Here is a 22,658-nt window from a genome sequence, read left to right as displayed (position 1 = left end):
TATTTTCATCTATCAGCTTCAGTAATTTCAGCTATCAACTTCAGTATTTTCATCTATCAGCTTCAGCATTTTCATCTATCAACTTCAGTATTTTCATCTGTCAACTTCAGCATTTTCATCTATCAGCTTCAGCATTTTCATCTATCAGCTTCAGTATTTTCAGCTATCAATTTCAGCATTTTCAACCATCGGCACCAGCATCTTCAGCGGCCAAATTCAAATTATAGCATTCAGTCTAGCATTATCGCAGGTAATGCTACATATCTACTTCATAACTATGTTAAAAAGTTACGGTTTTAAAGTTTCAAAATGTATTTTTAATGTGTTCAATTAATGTTTATCCAGTTCAGCCTCGGGCTAAAGTGTGTTTTGAATTTTGGTCCCTTGTGCGATTGAGTTTGACACCTCTGGCTTTGTAGTACATAGACATAAACAAATGTTCAGAAAAAATGTTGTCAGTAGACATAGACAATGGACCATAGATTTAGACATAGACACAAAAACATATTTTTGGCACAAATGAAACCCCGTACGGTCCAGTCTCAGCCAGACTCTGCCTTCAGTGGCCTCTAGGTAAATTGAGTTTGAGTTAGGTCTGCAAAACACTTTTTCTTCTTTCCTGAAGAAAAAGTGTCATTGCATGCTTTGTCCACACAGTGGCAGTCCAATCTCAGAACATATAGTTCTGCTCAGGATTCAAAGCAGAAAATCAGACTTTAAACCAAGATGGACAAACTTTTTTGACTCAGAAGGGTCGAAGCAATTTCAATATTTATTGAAAATGAATATATATATATTTAAAACCGAACTTTTTTTTTTACATTTCCAAAACTTTGACAAAATACAAACGTAGAGAAATGCTGCATTCGTGTGGCATCGGAACGGTCGGGAAAATGACCATCCAACTCATAAAACACACATTAACATCAGAAAAAGAAAACATCTTTCAACACTACATGAATACAGAATAACTTTCTGCACCTAGACTAGGGGTCTGCAACCTTTGATTCTGAAAGAGCCATTTGGTCCAGTTTTTTACAGACCAAAACCGAGTAAAAATAAACTGCAACTATGTTTTTGTAGCCATTTATTTATATGTTTTAAATTATTATAGTAATTGAATTAATAGAATTTTCTTTGCACAACCATTTCCATTTATTTTACTTCTGACAGCACACCCCTTCAAAATAAAACAAACTCTGTCAAATAATCCAAAAAACGTCATTTAATTAGCTCTGATTTCATTTTGATTAGTGAGATTTACAAATTTCTGACTGAGTTACACCGTAAATAGTAAAATAAAGTTTTTTTTTTTTAAATCAATGTTGACACTAAGCTACCAACTACCACGTTTGCTGCCTTGAGATGATGCTAACTGTAACAGGGTGTCTTTTATTTTGAAAGGAAGTCATTCATTTAGAAGAAATAGCATTTTCTACTTATGTGTACGTTTTATTTATGCCAAAAAAAACCCAAAAAACAACTGTTTATTTACATATATTAATAGTAGCACTAACATAGAAATCTGTGTTTTTATTTTTCTAAAGGGTGAAGTCAGACTTTGTAGTTCTCCTGGATTGTTATTAGGAAGAAATCCAATCAAATGACTCTTTAATTGTTGAGGGTTTTTGACCTCTGACCTAGACAAACGTCAAATTTAATTTGCCGTGCACTATCTATGGAGAGACACCAGAATTACAAGGAAAATAATCGATTTTTAAGGATGGCGTTACAGATTAAATTGTAATTTGCTCAAACAAAAAAAGTGCTTGTTTATCTTTAAGCTTTAGCATAACTTTTAAATTGTCCATAGCGTTAATGTTTACTGATTTTCATTAGTAAGTCATATTTCGTGGTGCAGAATCAGCAGCAGTGCTTAAAAAGTGAGCTTTATTGGAATAAAGTGAACATATAAGGTGATGACATCATGTTTCTGATTTTATCACCTAAAAGTTTGCTGAGTCAGTCTACCTTCATCCTCCAGAAGTTAATAAAGAATATGCAAAAAATAAAAAACTGAGGATAGGCATCCCAGCTGACTCTGCTCTGCCTCATTCTGCCTCCAGTGACAGAGCTGCTCTGCATGATGTGCAGCTGCAGCATTTCTGGGAGCAGTGACTGACACTGCGGTTCACATAAGGGTCATTTTGCAGCGAGACCCTGGAAATAAACTGGGTTAAACTGGTTAGATCTGGAGAGACGTCCAAACGAATGGAAATGCAGTCTTTTTTAAAAGTCCTCTCACTCAGGCAGAGGTTGCCTCACTCTGAGTAAGAGCGTGACTGACACGGAGTGGAAGGAGTGATTGATAAGTGACAGTGAGAGGTGTCTGAGGTGCGGAGACGGTAAACAAAAAATCAGATAATAAGTTTTAAAAACTGTTTTATTTTAGTGTGCAGCCGTCTGTGTGCTTTCCAGACGACCCCAGCATGTGTTTGTGTTGCAGCAAAAACAAAATCCTAATCAAATAAAAGCCTCAGAGTCTTTTAGCCAGCAGCACATCATTTTTTTCTTAGCTGTTGCCAAGCAACAATGCTACCTTACATTTTTTATTTTATACACAGCTTTTGAAGCATCTAGAAGTTGGAGGATTTAACCCAGAATTCAGTGATGCACCTCATCTTAGACGATTAACTGATGCTTTAAGTCGACCTGGAGTTCAGATCAAAGGGAAGAACAGAAGAGGCTGAGACGATGCTGCAGAAAGGGGAACGCGGAGATAGCAGAAGTGTTTTTTAGCTCTCCAGCAAGTTGCAGATTATAAATGAAGGGGAAGAGAAAGTAGGGAGTGTGTGAGAGGGAGTGGAGAAGCCATCCGGCTGTGGACTCCAGAAGCAGGACCTCACAGCAGGAGCATCTGTTGACAAAGGGGGATATTTACAGGGGCTCCACCACTTCCCCTGTCGACCGTCTCATTGTTCACGATAAAGGAGGGAGTGACGCTTCAGACGGCTGCGAACAGAAAGGCGGATTCCACGCTGCAGCAATGGGGACTCTGAATGAACTCTGTGTGTCCAGCCTTCAGACATTCCTGTGTCCGGCTGTGGAGGCTCTGCAGCAGGATCCTCGGGGTAAAGTCACGTCAGATATGTCAGCTTTTTTTATCATTTAAATCCTATAAAGTGGAATCATTTGCTTTGTTTGGCTTCTTCGGGGACCTGTTGATTCGCAGCACGCTGGTGTGACCCACATGAATCAAGCAAACAGCTGAACAGAAATAGAAGGAGCTTCTCACGGCTTAACCGGGCTCGTGTTTAAACCCCAGCAATGGGCACGCATGCCGAGGGAGTGCGAGCTAATGCTATTACTTAGCAGATTTAGTATCCTTGTGACACTTATACAGTCACATTAACAGGTGAGACTTTAGTGACACTTACATTTTTATTGAAAAACCCAACAAACTCCTTTCTTGATGTGATCATAGCAGGAGAAGATGCATTTTTATTCTTCCCAATTCTGTCATAATGTGGTTGGAATGAAATCGAAGTGTGCGTCATTTCAAGTATGTGCTAATCTGATGCAATAGTTGACATTTCACCACCGGGTGGAGTGCCACTGGGAGTCTTGGTGCTCTATGTTGTCGTGACCTCAACAGACTTGCTGTGGATCAGCTGACTGAGCGCGAACCAAAAGGGACGCTCTGCTGGCTCAGTGGTTTCCAAAGACCTTGCTCAGCATCAACGTGTGCAAAAAGAGGATTTTCCTCTCGGTGTTTTGGACATTTCACAAGAAGTTGTTTGGTTTATTCGGAGAATACGAAAAGTTTTTAGGAACTTTTGCAGAAGTCTTTTTAGAATCTCTTGATGGTTTGTTTATTGAGATGAACATTTTCATTATTCTCACTGCTTTTTGTGTCATCATGGCCAGGGGACCACAGACGAAAACTAGCCTTTTGGCTAATTCTGGTGTCTTTAAAATTTTTTTATCTTGTTTATCATGTGGTTTTCTTTTAAATTGCATTGTCCTCTTTTAAATAAATAAATCCTAAAAAAGGGGCGTAAACGTAAATCCCAAATGTTCCCAAAATAAGAGAAAACAAGGTCTATTCTTCTAAGGCAGAGGTCTCTTTAACACTTATAGGAGCCACACGTCATTTAAAAAAAGAAGACATACTTTGTATTTATGTTATTGTTATTTTATGAGAAATATAAATAAACTATACTTTTTTGGCATAAATTAAAACAAATTTTAAGATTTTTTTTTCCAAATATGAAACAGTGAACAGAGGTTCACAAGACTTTCCTTCAAAATAAAAGACTTCCTGTGTCACATAGGGTCATCTCGATGGAGCAAATCCAGTGGTAGGTAGTGTAATATCAGCAATGAAAAAATATATATATATATAAATATAAACATTTTGGTGCTTCTTAGCCAGAAATTAATAAATCTAAATTTCAAAAATAAAAACTGAGCTAATTAACTCTATTTTTTGAACCATGAGGTCAAAATGTTTTGTTCTTGGTTAGTTTAGTTATTCTATGGCAAATGTGCATTGGAGCCTCGCAGAGTGATAATCTATATAACTTTTTTTATTTATTTTTTTACTTTACTTTACAGTTACTTTTTTAAACTAGACCGTTGTATTTTTCTTGAACCAGAGAGCCACAATGGAGGGGCTGAAGAGCCAGACGTGGCTCTGGAGCCGCAGGTTGCACACCTCTGTTCTAAGGAGATAAGAGTCTTTAGCTTCAAAATTGAGCCTTCGATCCGTTAAACGTGCTATATGCAAGTTATAATGTCAGTATGATTAATATTTCATCTTCCCATGCACCGGATTACAGTCCCACATCATCACTCTCCCACCTCTGTGTCTCACGGTTGGATTAGTGCTCCGTAAACTTTTGGAGTCACTGGGTTGCTGGAGCCTATCCCAGCTACTGTCAGGTGGAGGTGGGATTTACCCTGCGTCATACACAGTCACATATATGGGATTTGAACCAGCGTCTTCTTGCTGTAACCATTTCACGACCTCGGTGGATCTTTAATAGTCTAACGGAAAACATTTATTAAAAATAAATAAATCTATCTTTCAAGAGATCCCAGCTGAAGCTGGAGATCGTTCCTTTTTTTTTAAGGTCTCGATGTACGACCGCACCCAATTTTCAACAGACGTGGTGTTCTTGTTCTTAGCAATGCTGCAACATCCAGCCAGTTCAGAAGTGTGTAATGCTCGGAAATGCCAGTGTTGCATTCCTCTCCATCCAGCTTTTCAAACCGATTATCACAGCCTGACTGTAAACGTTCAAATGAACTTTGACAGACAGATTTTCTAGTTGTTTTTTATATTCTGCAAGATTTAGAAAAAGCTTTCTCAATCGTTTTCAAAATCATATTCTTCAACTTTTCTGGTGTTGCTGTGAGTCTACCATATTTGAGCTTTAAACATGATTGTGCTGTAAGCTCTAAATGTGTATTTTCAATCAGGAATCATACATTTTTGACTATTTGCTAACTAAACCCTAACAGTGATTTTAAAGGAGTCAACAGTAGACATGAGGGAAAAGCTAAAATATAACTCTCTCAGTGACACATTAGACCGTCTGCAGTTTTCTCTTTCACTTCTCTTTTTCACAAAACTGACAAATAACTGAGTTTTTTGGCTCCATTCTCAGCTGTAAATTACTTTTGTCTGTGGTTTCGTGTGCATAATGTGAATAATGGGGAACTCTACCATCTGCAGCTGATATTTTGTCCCTCTAGCTCACTGATATCAGCCGCTACGAACCGCACTGTGGTGCAGGTGCAGTCCACACTCATCTGGAGTATCAGGGTCAGTTGGAAATATAAATTAGTGTAAAACAAAACTAGTAGTGTAGTAAGAGTTTCAAAAATAGTTGATGCATCAGGTAGAAGAGGGTGATATCAGATCTATGTTTTTGGAGGTTGTAATGATCTATTAGAAGCTTTTCTAGGTTGTTTCCATCACTTCTGAAAAATCAAACACACTTGGTTTTAAATGTTTTGCCTCTTAAATACTTTTAAAAGTAATACAAAATAAATGTATTCATTTTACATTTATTTTAAGATAAATTTGCACATTTATTTAAATCTATTTTATTATAAAAGGATTTATAGAGAATTAAAAGAGTGTCAGAAGTGTAATAAGCTGGATAATATCCAACATTTTAGATGTAGAAATTAAATACTATTGTTCATGTAATCCATTTTTTTGCTGTAATAGCAAATTATATTTACAGAAAGATGTTTTACTCAAATCAGAGCTTTCTGGTGGAAAGAAAATGTAAAAAACTGAGCTAATGTAACTTTTTCAGCACAGACATCCCACTGCTTTATAAATAATTGTAAGGTCATTACACACAACTGCCTAAATTGGTATTTATACACATTAGGGTGCAGATGATTACAAAGTTAAGACTTGTTGTATGTTGTCTGGAATTCTCTCTAAAGCTTTCCTTGTTCCCACGAAAATCAGTGAAGCAATATCAGAGCTAAATGTCATCCCCTATTTCAGGTCTCTCCTCCCTCTGATCCATAAAATTATAGGCCACATTAATCCAAAGGTCTAATTACCACTGCCTGCCTGCACCTACAAATAGAGCACACGGCTCTTGAAAGCATCTTCTGCAATGATTCATGAGGCAGAGCTAATGCTTAAGAATGTCTGCTCGATGTGCGATCACATTTGTGGTCGCTGGAGGATTTCTCATGTCTGGTTTTTTAAATGTTTACCAGATACTTTGCGACTACTTTATTTTTTTTCACTTTGGCAGAGACAGATAATGAAATAAAAAGACACCTTTGGGTTCCCTTTTAATTTTTTATTAATTTAAAAAATAATCTTAAATTAAATTAAAATCCAATGTCAGTTGATTAATATTAATGTAGTATTTCATTAAAGTACTTTATAGTCTGAAAAATACATGAGGACAGTTTGTAATGTTCTTGTCCTTGAAGATTTACAGTGTAAGGGTACTTAAAATACAGAAAAAAATATTTAAATGCATTTATATATTTTTATACGGGAAAAAATCTATTCCAGCTGTCTTTGGGTTGAGGGTTTGCTGTAGTTACTAGGAAGTGCCACCAGAGGGCACTGTTGACATCACTTTTCTTCTCATTGGGCTGTTTAGGGACTTCAAACATCCTAACAAAACCTCATGAAACAAAAAGGGAAGTTGAAACTAGCACTATTTTTTATTTTAATTATTTAAATATGATTTAGTTGTACTCTTGCCGTTCATCCTGACCCAATCCTGCCTGTTTTATCCGAGCTGGGGACCACATCATAGAGGCCCCCTGTGACTACATAGTTAGATAGTAGTGTGAAGGGCCTTACCTCGGGACACACATTAGAGTAAGCTGATTGTGCCTCCTGAGAAATGAACCCTAGTTTAACATTCTCCAGTCCTGCATGCGGCCAACTGAACCATCAAGCTGCTGTGACTTACTGTTTTGAAAACATGCAGAGGTGAAAGTGAAGCTAAAAGTGTCATTTTTGTGCTACATTTTTTAAATGTCTTTGTTAAATCTCAATCGAAACCTATAAAATATTTCCTGGATTTGTCACGTGTGTATACATTTCCTTATCTTCTGCATTGTGATGGTAATGAAAACAAACCTCATTATGGCTCTTTAATTTGATTGAAATGTCAATCAGCAGATAAGGCAGATACTGATTGCTTCATGTTAAATGTATGCAGATTTCATAAGTTTAAAGGGGGTCCCCTGCTGTGGTAAAGCTCAAAGAAAATGCTCTGTCTTGATTTTTTCTCACAGTATGTAGATTGCCGCCGGCTGAGAAGAGCAGATTTTTACTTCAAATTGTCGTGCAGTTCATTGCTGAAAGTTTAGATGTGCTGTTTGAATGTAAAAGTGCTTATATTTCTTGATTAAGCCTAGAAAGTTTGATTTTTATGTCCTATAATTGCATCCTTGCTCACAACTATGACGTTATTCGATGTTGCATAAATATTCTGTCATATGTCACCATGATTTGAGAGTCAGCCTGAACAGGAAGCTGCGTGCAACAATAGATCTGGTGTGCTGACAACAACTCCCGAACTCCTCGCTGAAAGGTCAAACAGTAGTGTGGCCTCATTTGTTCTGGGTTCACATTTGCAGGGCTGCTCAGGGGAATGGATGAACCCGAAACAATGAGCTGAAAGTCCTTTTCACACGGCCTGCATTGTTTAGTTGCTGCGTTTGAGCCGCACAACTGAAGCATTCATGGGTCGTGGCACAACGATGCAATGCGGCGCTTTAAATCCTGGCAGAGTTCTCAACAGGAATAAATCTCTTTTATAAATCAGCTGACAGAAAAAAGGCAACAAAAGCATTTTTTCTTGAACCTGTGTTTGGCCCTGGAGAGATCTGCATTCCTCTTGATCGTTCTCTGTTCATCTACAAGCAGGAACAGGTTTGAACTCTTACAGTTGGAGATCAGCACAGCTGTGTTTGGCTTTGAAGGAAAACCTTTTTAAAAAATATGCAGCCTTACATTATAACTTTAGCTAAAAATTCAATGGATGTTTTTCTAAAAAAAGTTCACAAAAGAACGTAAAAAGATTAAAAAATTGGACTTTAAAATAAATCAATATAAAGCAGCAAAACCAAAACTTATACTAAATTAAAGGACAAACACGGTGGTGGTGCAATCATGATTTGGGCTCAGTTTACAACCACAAAATCTGACTGGTTTGTTTTGAATTCCAAAGTAGTTGGGTCACCTCTTCAGCAGGTAATACTTGAATCTTTCATATGCTGACATGCCATTCAAAGCATGTCAGCACACCTTCTGCAGCACTTTTGACACAACAACAATTACCCAAGTGCTGCAAGTGGTCAAACACAAGATAAAACATGTATAAATTAGGGCCGCCATGATTAGTCGATTAGTCATGACTATGCCGACTATTAAAGTTGTTTTTTTTAAATCTCAAAACCAATGTTTGAGGTTTCTAATGCCGCATCTGCCATTGTCTTTGAATTATATGCGCAGTAGTGCTGATATGGGTCAGTAGTGATGTCGCAGGAAGATATAGGAAGATTTGGGTACTGCCCATCCAGGTGGGTTTAAAATGGTTTAAAAGTGGGTCGAAAATGTGAGCCTCGAATTGGTTTGTTCACAGTTTCTGTGGTGGCTTCACCTGTGTTTGCCCACATTGGCTAAAGTGGGAACTCAGTGGGTTAGCTCGCTACGCTAGCCAGCTTTCCTGGTGGACGGTGTAGCATCCTAGCAAGTTCCCTTGTAGCGAGTTAGCAATTTTTGCTGTATCAAGCTAGCCAGCTCCAGTGTAGCGAGGTCCAACATAGTAAGCTAGCAATATCCACTGTAATGAGCTCTGTTGTATACCGAGCTAGCAAAATCCGCTTTGGCGAGCTCCATTGTAGCAAGGTAGTGAGTTTCGATGTAGCGAGCTCCACTATAGCGTGCTCCATTGTAGCGAGCTAGCAAGAACCGCTTTAGTGAGCTCCATTGTAGCAAGCTTGTGAGTTACGCTGTAACGAGCTACATTGTAGCGAGCTCCACTACAGCATGCTCCATTGTAGCGAGCTAGCAATATCTGCTTTAGCAAGCTCCATTGTAGCAAGCTAGCAAGCTCTGCTGTCCACCAGGAAAGCTGGCTAGCATAGCGAGCTAACCTACCGAGTGCCCACTAAAGCCAATGTGTACAAACACAGGTGGGGCCACCACAGAAACTGTGGACAAACCCATTCGAGGCCCACATTTTCTTTTAAACCATATGGAGACCACCTGGCCTTGCTGGATGGGTACCACAAAACTCCAATAGGGTTCATAAACAATCGTCCTAAATGTCTTTATTTTTAGTTAGCATATAGTGTGAACGCATCAAGTTTAAAGCTAGTGATGGTTAAGATGTGTGTTTTACATCCAGTTTATGCATGAACTGATTAGCCGACTAAGCAAAAGAAATCATTATATTATTATTATTATTATTATTATAGTCGACTATTAAAATTATTGTGGCATCCCTAGTATAAAAGCAACAAATATGCACAACTAACACATTAAAATGTGATAAATTGGATAAGGTGAGCTGATTTACCTTTTGGAAGTGCAAATCCCTGTTACACAGGTTTTGGGGTTGCAACAGAACAGGCTCTTTCCCCCTGCTGCTAGCTTTGCATTTTTGCAGACTCAGAAGATGGTCAGCTCACCTGAGTGACAGGGGAAGAAAAAAGTTAATAGTGTAACAGAGGTGCAGTGAAAGTCCAGACTTGAAGCAGAAAATGTCAACAATGGTAATATCTAATAATGTTATAGTTAAAATGACATTTTAAGTATGTTTGGGGACTTTATTTAGCAATAGAGTTTGCAGTCATGCAGTTCAAGATGCAAATTTTCTTAGAAGGAAGGACTTTTATAATATGTATGGATCATTTTAATTTATTAGAGAACATTTGCATATATGAATTTAGTTATTTAAATTATTTTCTCTAATTTAAATATCCAACTTCTACTTCATTGTTCTTTGGTCTTCCAAGTTTTGTACTTTGACAGTTTCTCCTTGTGGGTGATTAAAGTTCAGTCTAGGTTTATGGTCACAGTCAGGTTTAATAAATTCTGTCATGTGACACCAGCTTTATAAGGGGAAAAAACCGTTTAATTGTCTAATTTGTATTTACTTTGCGACACACCGTCTGCTCTCGGCGGATGTGGTGAACTCTGAGCCCCGGCAGCTTCAGCAAACTCAGGCAGCAACTGCTCTGACACTTTCTCCCTGCCCCCACTGCACCCTGCCCCAACGACGGGTGCGTCAGCGTGCACAGGCATGCGTTTGCGTGCGTGTTCCAAAGAATGGCAACAGTGCCGTAGTTTCTGCCTGTTACGAAAACAAGACAGACACCGGAAACGCTGGATATCAACCTTCAAAATAAGATGCAACACAAGATGTGACGTAAATGATGTGTGGAGGATTTATGAGAGGGATTTTCAACCATGTTTAAGCAGTTTCTAAACTGAAAAATGATTCAGTGCATATCATGTCTAGCAAAAGATAGCTTGAATCATTGAATAGGTTTAATAAAGAAAGAGAGAATAATTTGGACATCAATACATTACAATAAATATGGCTTAAATAATCACCAAACAAGCTAAAACTGTAGGTTTGGATTTAAAATTAAATAGGAATACATTGCAAAATTAAAACACCAATTTATGCTTTACAGTCCCACTTTGATAATGTTTTAATCTACTTAAAAAGTGTGCTCCTTTCATTTAATGATTATGATGTCTTAGGCAAAAAAAAAAAAAAAAAAAAGTTAGTTTTCTAGGACATAATTTCTGCAGAGTGGCAGTAATTTATTAGGAATTCATCTTAGAGTTTTTGGTGGGACCTTTGGTGCTAAGTAAGCCTTCCCTCACATCCCATCATCCCCCTGTTTACACTCTCCTTCTAGCTTACAGCCCCTCACAACCCCAAGATAACATGGTGCATAAAAATTACAATACAATTATCAGCCAGATTCCAGCTCGAATGAAGAAAATGAAGAGCTCTAGTCATCTGCAAGTGATTGCACTTGCATGGGGCAGAGCTGGGAACTTGTGGCATGCCGTACAAGTTTTTTACAGTATTTTTAAATCTGCTCCTTATTTAAAATTATTTGAATAAATGTTTACTTAAATGTGATTTTTTTTCCCTTAAATATGTCCTTTGTCATGAGAAAAATGCCACAAAAACATATTACAAACACCAGAAAAATAATTTCATGAATGATTGGCGTGAGTTTAAAAATAATCTGTTAGTTTAATCATTTAATTAACAGTAAAAAATTGCATCCTATTACTTTCTTTTTTTTTTTTTTTATTATTATGATCAAAACTTATACTTTAGTATCTGGTTCAAATTATAAAATATGGAAATTTTTAAGTTAATTTGACTTTTATTTTGAAAGGCCACACAGGAAGCCTCTTTTGCGTCAAACTTCAGTTGACAGAAAGTCGGCACTCAGGAGGGAAGCCTGTTTAAGTCCGCTCGATTTCTTCAAACCACTCCCTGGCGATAGTAACGCAGTTCTTCTACTCGGGCACTTACTAGGTGTTTTATTTAACCGATAGTGTTCAACGTTCAAAGGCGTGTTGTTGTTCTGAAGTTATTACTTATTCAGAGTTCGGGTCTCGAGAAGCGGAAACTTGGTTCTCCAGTGGCTGCGAAACTACGAGAAGCAGCAGCATGGTGTTGAAATCGGAAGACGGAGTGGGTGAGTAAAATCGTCCAGGAAAGACGTTTTATTTCGCTAAAATGGAGGGTGGACAGCTTAAAATTTAAAATGAAATTCAATAGCTGTCGAATGTGTTGATGGAAAACGCCACAAACTAAGCGCGTGAACTGTGACGTCGCTTGGTATTCTCTCTCCCGGTGTTTTTTTTTTTTCAGTACTCATTTATTTTATTTTTTGAAGCAAGATTTATAGTTTTCCCCTTCAGAGTTTACCAAAACCCCAACTAAAAAAGAAACATAAGCACATATTTGTGTTTGTTGTTCCTTCATATAAACGTGATTTTAATTTACATAGTTGTTTTTTTTAAACAAATTTAGCTCTTGAAAATGTGTGTGTGCGTGTGATAACATTAAAAATATATATAATTTTGGGGAAAGTTTTGCTACAGACAATTTATGTACGAAATAACACTTAATAATGTCGAGAATTTCAAAATAAAAGTGACATTGTCACTGAATACTAAGCAACAGGTGTGAAAGCAGGCAGACCCGCCTCCACACAAATGCATAAACATGCATCTAGTGGTTCATTTTGACAGCATATTTTCACTTTTAACCCAAAATACAAGTTCTAACAGCTTTTAGTGTTTAAATTGTTCTTTAATTTAACGTTTTGTTGTTTTTCGGTGACAGTTATGGCTGGAGGCTGCAGCTTTTAGGAGCAAACAGAGGGTCTTTGTTCTCCAGCGTGATGCTTTCATCTTCCTCTTGGTTGGCCTGCCAGCAGTTGTTGGCACCCTTGGCTTGCGTCACTGTTAATCACGTTGGAAAACATTGAACGTCTGGCTGGCTGATCCTAAAGGAAGCTGCAGAGCCTTTGTATTCTGCAGAACCCACAGCTGTGCTCCTCGTCGGTTCTGCTCCGCTTTTACCATCCAGAGCAGTCGATTCTGTGGAGTCTATCACTCTGTGGCTCTCGGAGGTGGGAGGTCTGGGAAGTTAAAGTAGTTGTCACTAATGGATTCCTAATGAGTGGCGCTGAAAGCTCTAATGGGCCGAGCAATACAGTGCCCAGCACTAATGCCCTGGTAGTTTGATAATCTTCATCATCTTCCCATAATCATATTTCATTTTTTCCCCTCCATGAGTTACACTTGTCCTTTCTACTTAGGCCATTTTATGTGGCTGCGTTTTGTAATGGAAAATGAATTTATTTTATGGGTGGGCTTCCGTGAATGCATCATATCATGTGTAGGATGGAGAGAAAAAAACCTCTGACCTGTTGAAATATGATATTTGTTGAGGTAAATAATAATCAAGGTCAATATTATACTTTAATTAAATGAACACAAAACAAGGGAAGAGCTGACATCAGTAATTATGTTTTATCCCCTTTTAATGTTGCATAAACATTCCAGATGTCTTTAATGGTTTTATTTAATCTTCATTTACGTCAATCTGAGCTTTTATTTTGAAACTAAGCCCTTTTATAAAAATAAGAATAGCACAGTGACCCATATGTATTCTATTTAAAGGTTTTACAAGGTAAAAAATAAAAACCTCAACAGGAAACCAAAATGGTGGCACAGGAAGTGACTTTTACATGTTTACTTTTTGGCAAAAACATAAAAAAAAAAAGCTGCATTGAGATAAAACTAAAGATAAAAAAAATAATTGTGGACCTCCAAAGTTTCCCCTCTTTTGTTTTGGGATATATTTGGTTTACTCTCATGGCGGATGTTGTTAGTTCTGATAGATTACTGTCCTAGACGTGTGTTGTGAGAAGTGAAAGCTCCTCTGTTTTTTAGGAGAAGCCCACGCTGGAGTTAAACCCCATGTTTGATTAACAGCGGTGAAACGGAAAAGGGTTTATTAAAGCGAGCTGCTCTTCTCTGGTCAGAATCATGGACTGGTCTGCATAGATGTAGAGGATGTTTATGTTGTTGAACCTCGTGTGCGTTTGCTGTGGAAAGAAAGAAACACAAAGAGGAAAAAGCTTCGGTTTTAGCTCCTTCACACGCTTTGCTCCCAACATTCCTGCAACAAAGTCTCAACAACAAACTCACTCTGAACTGAGACGATGATATTTTTGTATATTTTCCCTTCTTTTGTCACACTTCTAATGCTGTCAGCAATGTATAGAAGTAGTTTTGTGTAGCAACAAATAATTAAATTCAGTTTTTTATAAAGACCCATATCATAATACAGGTTTAATGGGCTTCACATGGGTAATTGTACAAAAATATAATCAGTCATAAAATATAAACAATAGGTGGTTGCTAAGCTAAACTAAACAGACTACGCTAAACTGGACATGCCTGACCTCAAGACCCTCCTTCTCAGTAAGAAAAAACTTTAAAAAAAATAATAATAATAACCTGATTCCAGGGTAAAAAAAGAAACCTTAGGGATGTCCACATAAATGAGGGATCCTCTCCCAGGTAGGGCTCTGGATTGTTGCTCAGGGGGCGATCCGATTCATGAATCAAGCTCAACGAGTCACAAATCGAACCACTATTCTTACTTTTTAATACGTTTTTTGCTATGTCTTTACTGGATGTAAATTAACATTATTTGTATTAAATCACCATTATTCACACCTTTATTTAAAAAAGGAGTTAAGAATCAACAAAACTGATAAAAACACCTATTTAACTAGAAAGGAATGGTGTTTGTCATTTTAAACACATTTTTTTTAACCTATAACTATAAAATCAACTATAAAACCTGAGAATCTTCTCCAGTTTTTCCATCCTTAAAGTTCTTCACATTTTACGTTCTAAGCATTACATATTTGTGCAGAGCCCGTATGAAAAAAGTTGTTTTTTTTGTTTGTTTTTTTTTCCCCCAGGGCTCACATCTGCACTTTACTTCTATGCAGAGCAGCATATCAGCTGCGTTTCTCCGTTTCAGAATCAACTTATGCTACGATAATTTCATCAACTGTTGAAGAGTTACCATAACCAAAAGAATGTAAAGACAGGAGCTAAAGCTCTGGTGTTAAGGCTGATTTTTTTTCTAAAATTTTGTCAGTGAGCGGAACTTCAGTCTCAGTTTTTGAATGGAAAAAAAGCTCTCGCTAGTCTTACTTTGAAAACCGGAAGCTTCACCGACACAAAGATTTGTTTACTTCCGGTGACAGTAGTGCTGCTCTTTCGGTTTTGTTTTGGTTCATAAACTTAAAATCCAACATAATTCTGCATTTCAGAGCAAACACTACAATATTTATAGCGATCGCGAATCGACAATCTTGGACGTCGCAAATATTTGTATTTCAGGAGCAGATCGTGAGTATCCAAGCACTCGGATACTCTACTCTCAGGACAGACAGGCGATGCACCATAGCTGTTACAGAAGAATTAGCTTTTCTAGCTCTATAGCTACGTGTTTGAATAGTGTAGCCAGAGGCGAGGTCCACAGCCAAGAACAGGAGCTAAGACGAGCCACCTGGAATCTGAAATCTCTCCCGCTCCCTCAGAGGGGAGTGGAAATGAGAAACAACACTTGAATCACACTGCACCAAACAGAGACATGGAGAACCAAATGAAAAATAGATGATAACGAATCTAACCTCTAGCAGCTTTCTAGCAACCAACTGTTAAATTTAATTCAAACATCTCAAAAGTAAGTTGCATGCATTATGGCACATATAGCACATTGTAGCAATAATAATAATATAAAATCAATAAATAAATTAAGTTCTGCAGTTTTTCCTCCTGCAGAACTTTTATCCTAAATGTTATCGTTTGTCCTATAAAAATTACTTATGACATTTACTTTATTTTGAAAGGGTTCTGCTTCTTTTTTCAGTCAAGTGACAAACAAGACATTTTTTAGATTTTGTTTCAGATGATGAGATATTCCACACTCCAGCTTGAAGATCACATGATAGACCATGTCAGTTTTTTTTTAATTAAAAATAAAGTACAGAAGCAGCCGTTAAAAACTAACCACACCCTGACTGATGTGCTTTTCTTTTTGCTTTAATGCTTCTGACTAAAGGACATCTTTATTGTTTTTGCTTTAGTTTTATTCTGGTGTAGATGTAGGATCAAATCCATCTTCCTGTCGGGACTTGTCGTATGACATAACCCGCGAATCCAACGTGGTGACACTCACCGGTCTGAGCGGTGTGTCACAGCGAGCGGCGCGGCAGGGCCTCCCGCCTGACTCAGTCCCGTCCAGGCAGACGCGGGGAAGTGCTCACGTCTGCTGTAGACACACCCTGGAGCAAGCGCAGACTCATGCTGCACAAACGTGAACGCTCCAGACCCTCCAGGAGGAATGTCTAACAGCATTTAGTGAGATACTCAGGCTTTGGCTGAAGAAACACGCTGCTGTCTTCAGCTCAGACTCCAACTGAAAATTAGATTTGGGGTGATCATGGCAGTTAGGCCGGCCTCATGACAAGTCAGGGTGACTAAGGAAAGAGTGAAGGTCTGGTTTGCATAGATGACTCAGCAGTTAGTCATCTTAGAGCGTAGTCACAAATCAGGATATGAGGGAAATCTTTTTATTAACATCTTGACATTTACATTAAAATTTAAGTATTGGTAACATATTAAAATTATTTTTTTACTCTATTCTTGTCAGCAAACAGTTGTGAAGGTTTATATATATTTGGCTTATTTAATCTAATTCTAAAGGTTCGGTTTTGGTATTTAAATAAGGAAATTAGTAATTTATTAACTGAATCTTTACTCCATAAATGGCTTATGTGTTTTTTTCCACTCTTCTTCTCTCTTATTTCCAATCTTTCTGTGGCAAGTAATGAAAGAAAGTGAAAGTGTTAAGGAGGATTATAAAATAAGAATACAGATAAGGCCATACGGTGTGGATTCACCACCAGGTGGAGCTCTGATGTTTATTGTAGAGCATGTGGAGGGGCAGCGGAGGGAGAGAGGCAGAGAGTAACGGTCCTTCCCGAATGGTCTGTGTCACTGTCGGCGTGCTGCGAGCAGGCTTGTGATAACTCCGCTGCAGCTGGGAAAACTCCGCCGGTATCTCCTAAAGTCTTTCCCGGAAGATCAGTCTCCTTCCCTCCTCTTGACATGTGGATATTTGGCATACTTGAGCTGAGCGGCCGGATCTAACAAGCAGAGGGGACGTCTGGTCTCTACATTTTTTAAATTTTATTTTATTTCAACGTGAAACGAGCTGTGAAGACTTTGGGGAATCTCTTGTTCAGGTTTGCACCTTGATAATAAATTTTCCTGGTTAATTGATTCTATATCTGCAGTTTGTATTTCATCTGTGTGAGTCATTACACACAAGAATGTTGAATTTAATTAACTCTGACTTGCCCCATGCTGTACTTTTAAATTGGTTGTTCCATATTAGAAGCAGAATTGTATTAAAAAACAGATTTGCTATTCAAACTGACCTGATGGTTTGTTGCTTCATGGGACGAGTGGCACCAGGATGACTGATGTTAGACAGTGGGATGCTGAGATTTAATATGGTGGCAGCTGATTATTTTACTTTTGATTTTCCAGTGTAGGAGTATCTCTTCTTTGGTGTTTACATCTAGTACCGGCTTCAGGAAGCAGCGATTGTCTACGAACATGTCTGACATGAAGCTGACACAAAGGGGGGACTGTGATCGTCCCACCACCTCTCCCACTGTCCCTGTGCTCTCCTGCCATTGCCCCCCCCCTCTCTGCTTCACCTTCTTCCACCCACTCGGTCCACTTGGGTGCTGAACTGGTGTTCAGTTTCAGTCTGGTGGCGAGTTCTCTTTTCTGTTTGTTGGGATGGGGAGGGGTGGTGGTGGTGGGGGGATGAAGTATACAGCTCTCCTGGGATTTGATTTAATAATGAGATTTCGTCTGAGATGATGATGGGGTCATATTTGAAGCTACCTTTTTATTGCTAAAGGAGACACATTTTTCTTCAAGCATTAAATAGATTTGTGCTGGCAAGGACTATTGATCGTTTGTTTTGTGCATTATCGTGAAGAACGCTGCTTTTTCTTAACGTTAGGACAGTTATTGGTTCTGGCAAGAGGTCGATTGATTTAAGCCCTCGGAGACCTCGAGGGGGTGGGCGGCTGCTTTTAGCACATTTTTAGATAAATTAACTGACAGGAAAAAAACTTGATCATGTTTTTTTGACTTCTTTACATTGACTTTAAACATGTAAGGCATTAGGTAGAATAAAAGTGGAAAGTTTAAATATGATGGTAATAATTTGTCAATTTTTACACATCATGTGCATCAAAAGTGTGGCTTTATTAGTGGTTTTGTTTGGAAGCTGTAATGCGTTTCTCTTGGTTCAGTGCTGAGAGGTGGTTCTTAATTTGGGTCACGTTTATAGGGAGGGTGCAGAGCGATCTTTTGAGCACACAGAACTCTAATTGCCTAATTTTTCCAAGGAGAATCCTTTGGTGAGATTAGATGACTTTTTTTCTTTTTTCTTTTTTTTCCTGCAATCAGGATTGTCAACTTTGCCGCTGTGGGAGGGGAAGCTATAATCGGTACCTCCCTTGACGTCCCACCCCTGGTACTCGGTGTTGACCTAAGCCTCACTAAAAACAAGTTTGTGATTCTAGAAACAGCTATAATGCTGTCAGTAAATAAGAATAAAAGCATTTGTGAGGCAAAAATTTACCTGAAAGTTTGATGTAGAAAGACGGAATGTTCTACTTTGTTAGCTTTTTAAAAAATTACCCCAGAGGGGTTAAAGTACAGCTTTTTTAATGGTTATTTTGTTTGAACTTGTTCAGCTGTCCTTCAATACTAGGAGCTGAAACACAAAGTCTAGATGGGGTTTAAAGCTCTAATTGAAACCAAAAAGAAATTCCTGAAATAATCTTTTAAATAATTTGTCTGGAGTCTGTGGCCTTGGGCCTCTGTGACGATGCTGAGCTGAAACTTTCATTTTTCAGTGAATGAACAGCATTAAAGACTTTACAGAATACTTGGCATTAAAACATTTTTTGGTCATATTTCATCTCCTTTATTCATGCTGAAAAGGTTATAAAAGTTCCTTTAAAAAGTGGCTTCTGCAACTCTAAAAGGAATCCTCCTCTGACTCAATCAGGGTGGAGTTGGTCCCTTCCCATAATGGATCTTGATTAGCATCTACGCCCAAAACATCTGACCCATTTTGATCAATTATTGTTGCAAATATAATATATTTTGGAGTACACTCTCCAGCGATGGGAGGGAAAGTTAAAGTGAAGACATGGATTTTCCCACTTCTTTTGTGCCAAATTATAGCTCTTTTGACAACATGTCTTTAGTTCCGTTTCTTTTTTTTGTGGCTTTTCTTCGTCAGGAATGCTGTGGTTGCCATGTTGGCCTCTTGTCTTCAGATATGTGGTGTTGTTCCCTCACCGACATCCAACCTGACATTATGTTTCCAGAAAAGGGAGATCGTCTTTGCTTTACACTCATCCTCCATCCTACTGGTTCTCCAGCAGCTCTTGTCATATTAGTACTTTTGTCTATTGGGTTTCCATGGTTACTTGGTTCACTAGGGTTGTTGTGGTGTAAAAGTTTGCCTCAGGTTAGTTGTCCTCCTCTTCATGCTGTCTGTAAACACAACATGAGGACATCACGGCTTCATGTTGATCCTCAGACTTGTTTTTGTCTATTGTGCAAAAAAAAAAAAAAAAAAAAAAAAAAATAGAGCGAGATGTTCTAATCTGCTAAGAACCATGCAAATGAATAACATATTTGTTTGGATCTTGAGAAACTCTTTCTTATATCGTCGTCTTGTTTTTTGTGTGCACTCAGCACACTAAAGTCCATCTTTTTTCCGATGGCTGGCAGCTGGTGTGCTTGCTTTTATTGATTGCTGTGCCAGGTGATTGCTAAGCTTTAGTCCACTGACTCCGTAATGCAGGTTTTCCAGGCTAATCACTTTTAAGGAGTTTGACCTCTTCATCAGAAGCGGGCAAACATTATAGGTGGACCATAATATTATTAAAGTCCTGCTGACTCAGGAGAATTGCTTGTTTTTGTTTCTTGAAGTGGCAATTTCAACATAAAATAAGGAAGTCCGAAGCTTCTCTGAGGAAAAATTAAAACGTTTGGTTTGCGTTTATGTGAACTGCTGATCATGCCGGTCTCCCTTGCTTTCAGTGCAGGGAAGGGTTGCACATGCATAAGCAGTTTCATCTAGGACACACTGCTTGCCCCTTAGTAGTTGGCACAGATCAAGCTAATAATAACCATCCATTGTGTGAGTGTCAGGAGCTGTCAGGCCTTTTGGACTCGTCACGTTTTTGCTTATGGAGCTGATTCTGAAAACATTTTTGTTCAAGTAAACTCGCGTTTTATTTCATATAAAATAGTTGCCTACCAGGAATAGTATTTTTGTCACTAATTTCAGCTCACCCTTTTATAGGCTTTACATGTTAAAAGAGTAAGTTTATCATCTTTTCTCCTGTTTTCTTTCCAGTGCCAGATGACCTCACTCCAGAGGAGCAGCAGGAGCTGGAGAACATCCGCAGGCGCAAGCAGGAGCTTCTGCAGGACATTCAGGTAATGGCAGAAAATGTTTCTAATCTAGAAGAAAAACAACCTCGTACTGAAAATATTAGGGATGGGTTAGTTAATTAATTAATAGGTCTGAATCGATTTAAGCTTCATAATTGATCCATAAAAGTAGAGATCGATCTAACACATGATCCAAAGGCCCCTAGCTTGATGCTAACCTATAACGTGATTTCACATAGGATGTTGCGTTCGGTCGACTAAATGAACATCCTTATATACTGACAGGCATGAATTTTTAAAACTCTGTTAAGGAAATATTTTTAAAAGTACACATTTGTGGTCTTAAAAAAAGTTTCTTCTTCTGGAATAAGGTGTAATGCTACAGCGTAATCGCCTCCTAGTGCCCAAACTGAAACGCCCTCCAGGAGAGGCAGAACAATTGTAGGAGCTTCTCTAACCACGTGACACTGTATGCCATCAACAATCTCATTATTATTTTACTGATACCTATTACAGTATGTGAAATGTATCAGATTAATATGAATATCTTCAAAACAAATATTTAGATTACTAATGTATTTCTAAACAAATGCGTCTAAATGTGTAAACTCAAAACCTAATGGAATTGAGTGGTGATACCCAGCCTGTGTAAATGCATAGAAAAGAAGAAGGAAAAAAACAGTTTTAACTTCCAAAAAAAAATAAGGGTTAGGTCTCATTTTTGCCTATGTAAACAATGAAAAACTCAACTTTTAAGACGTCTAGTTCCGAAAACTCCTTCATCTTCATGTATTTTCTGGTGTTCTTTTTATTTACGAGACCTTTACTGTTGCTTTTTTTTTTTTTTTGTCTTCTTTAGATGATGTAAAACTGAAGCCCTCTGCTTCCATGACTGTCGACAGAGTTGATTTCCATCCACATTCAGGGATTCAAATCAGCTCAGCAGAATTTCCCTGAAGTGATTTGTTGTTTTCATCCATGAAAATTTTTTTTTTTTTTTCTTTACTTTTGAGTTAATGGCAGTACTAGAACACTGTACAGTTGTCCTGTGACTGTAAATATTTGGTAAATACCTCAACATGGACGTCCATTGTGTTGGCATTGTTCATGAATGACCTCACAGACATTCACCTTCACTGACTCGCCCCCCGTCCCACTACTGCCCCCCTCTTTCCTTTCTCACCTTCTCCGCGCTCCGCACACTGACCCCTCGCCTCCTCGGCGACTCCCACATTGTCCTCCTCTGGTCCAGCATGTCAAGCCCCCCCACCACAGCCCCCTTTTATTCCCTATGAGCAAAGCCTTTGTTTGTGGGCGCAAGCATCTGAGGAATGTGTTGTGATTGCGCAGGCCTTGAAAACACAGATGTTCCCTTTGTGGTCCGCTCTTCACTGAGATGGCTTTGTGCCTCAGAAGTCATAGACTAACATTGTAGCGGGTGTGAATGAACTTTTCCCACATGACCACAGCCAACCCCAGCCTGTATACTCATATTTTCTTGAGCGGTTTGTTTAGAGTTGTTTGTTTTCACCACACAGTCTTCCCCTTCTTCCATCTTTGATGCCCGTCTGGCACCAGAAAGCCCGGTTCATTAAATCTGCCTCCGGGGTCATTAATCACTGAAATGCCACCCAAAATACAATCCACTTACATGCTTTCTTACTTCGTTTGAGGTTTTCCGCTGATGTGCTCCGTTCTGGAGCAGGTAGAGGAAGAATCACAGAAATGAACATTAGCCTCTTTGCTAAATCTCTAGTTTTCGTGTAAATCAAGGTGATTCAGCCTCAGCCTTTGTATTCAAATGGACCTTTCCCTTTTTAAACAAATATCCGCTCACACCCTTCCACTCCTCGCTTTGGTGTCTGCACACAGGATCTAGGCCTTTTCTTGGGATGCTAATAACTCTTGTGTTTATTTGCTCTGCAGCGGCTGAAGGATGAGATAGCAGAAGTGAACAGTGAGATCGAGAACCTGGATTCCACAGAGGAAAGGTGAGAAAAGTTCTCTGGGTTTTCCCCATAGACTGTAAAAATTAATGGACAAAGCAAGCACTGAGGTCCCCCATTGGAAA

The 22,658-nt window shown here is 38.5% G+C and overlaps 1 protein-coding gene across 5 annotated transcripts in view; it reads left to right on the top strand.

Moving 5' to 3' along the window:
- Positions 1–22,658, top strand: part of cyth1a (cytohesin 1a) — a 36,460-nt gene that overhangs the window by 2,933 nt on the left and 10,869 nt on the right. Inside the window, exons 1-3 of one of the 5 annotated variants that reach the window (XM_024272057.2) lie at positions 2,796–3,071; positions 20,550–20,632; positions 22,514–22,578. In XM_024272057.2, coding sequence (XP_024127825.1) covers positions 2,987–3,071; positions 20,550–20,632; positions 22,514–22,578 — 233 coding nt within the window. In that variant the 5' untranslated portion in view covers positions 2,796–2,986. Of the gene's footprint in view, positions 1–2,795; positions 3,072–11,758; positions 12,184–17,098; positions 17,332–20,549; positions 20,633–22,513; positions 22,579–22,658 lie in introns of those variants that run through there. The other 4 variants (XM_024272054.2, XM_024272055.2, XM_024272058.2 and 1 more) reach the window with 4 other exon arrangements.

Source organism: Oryzias melastigma, linkage group LG8, assembly GCF_002922805.2.
Source record: "Oryzias melastigma strain HK-1 linkage group LG8, ASM292280v2, whole genome shotgun sequence".
NCBI lineage: Eukaryota > Metazoa > Chordata > Actinopteri > Beloniformes > Adrianichthyidae > Oryzias > Oryzias melastigma.
Note: the sequence above shows the minus strand (reverse complement) of the source record. Positions and strands in the feature narration are given on the sequence as shown.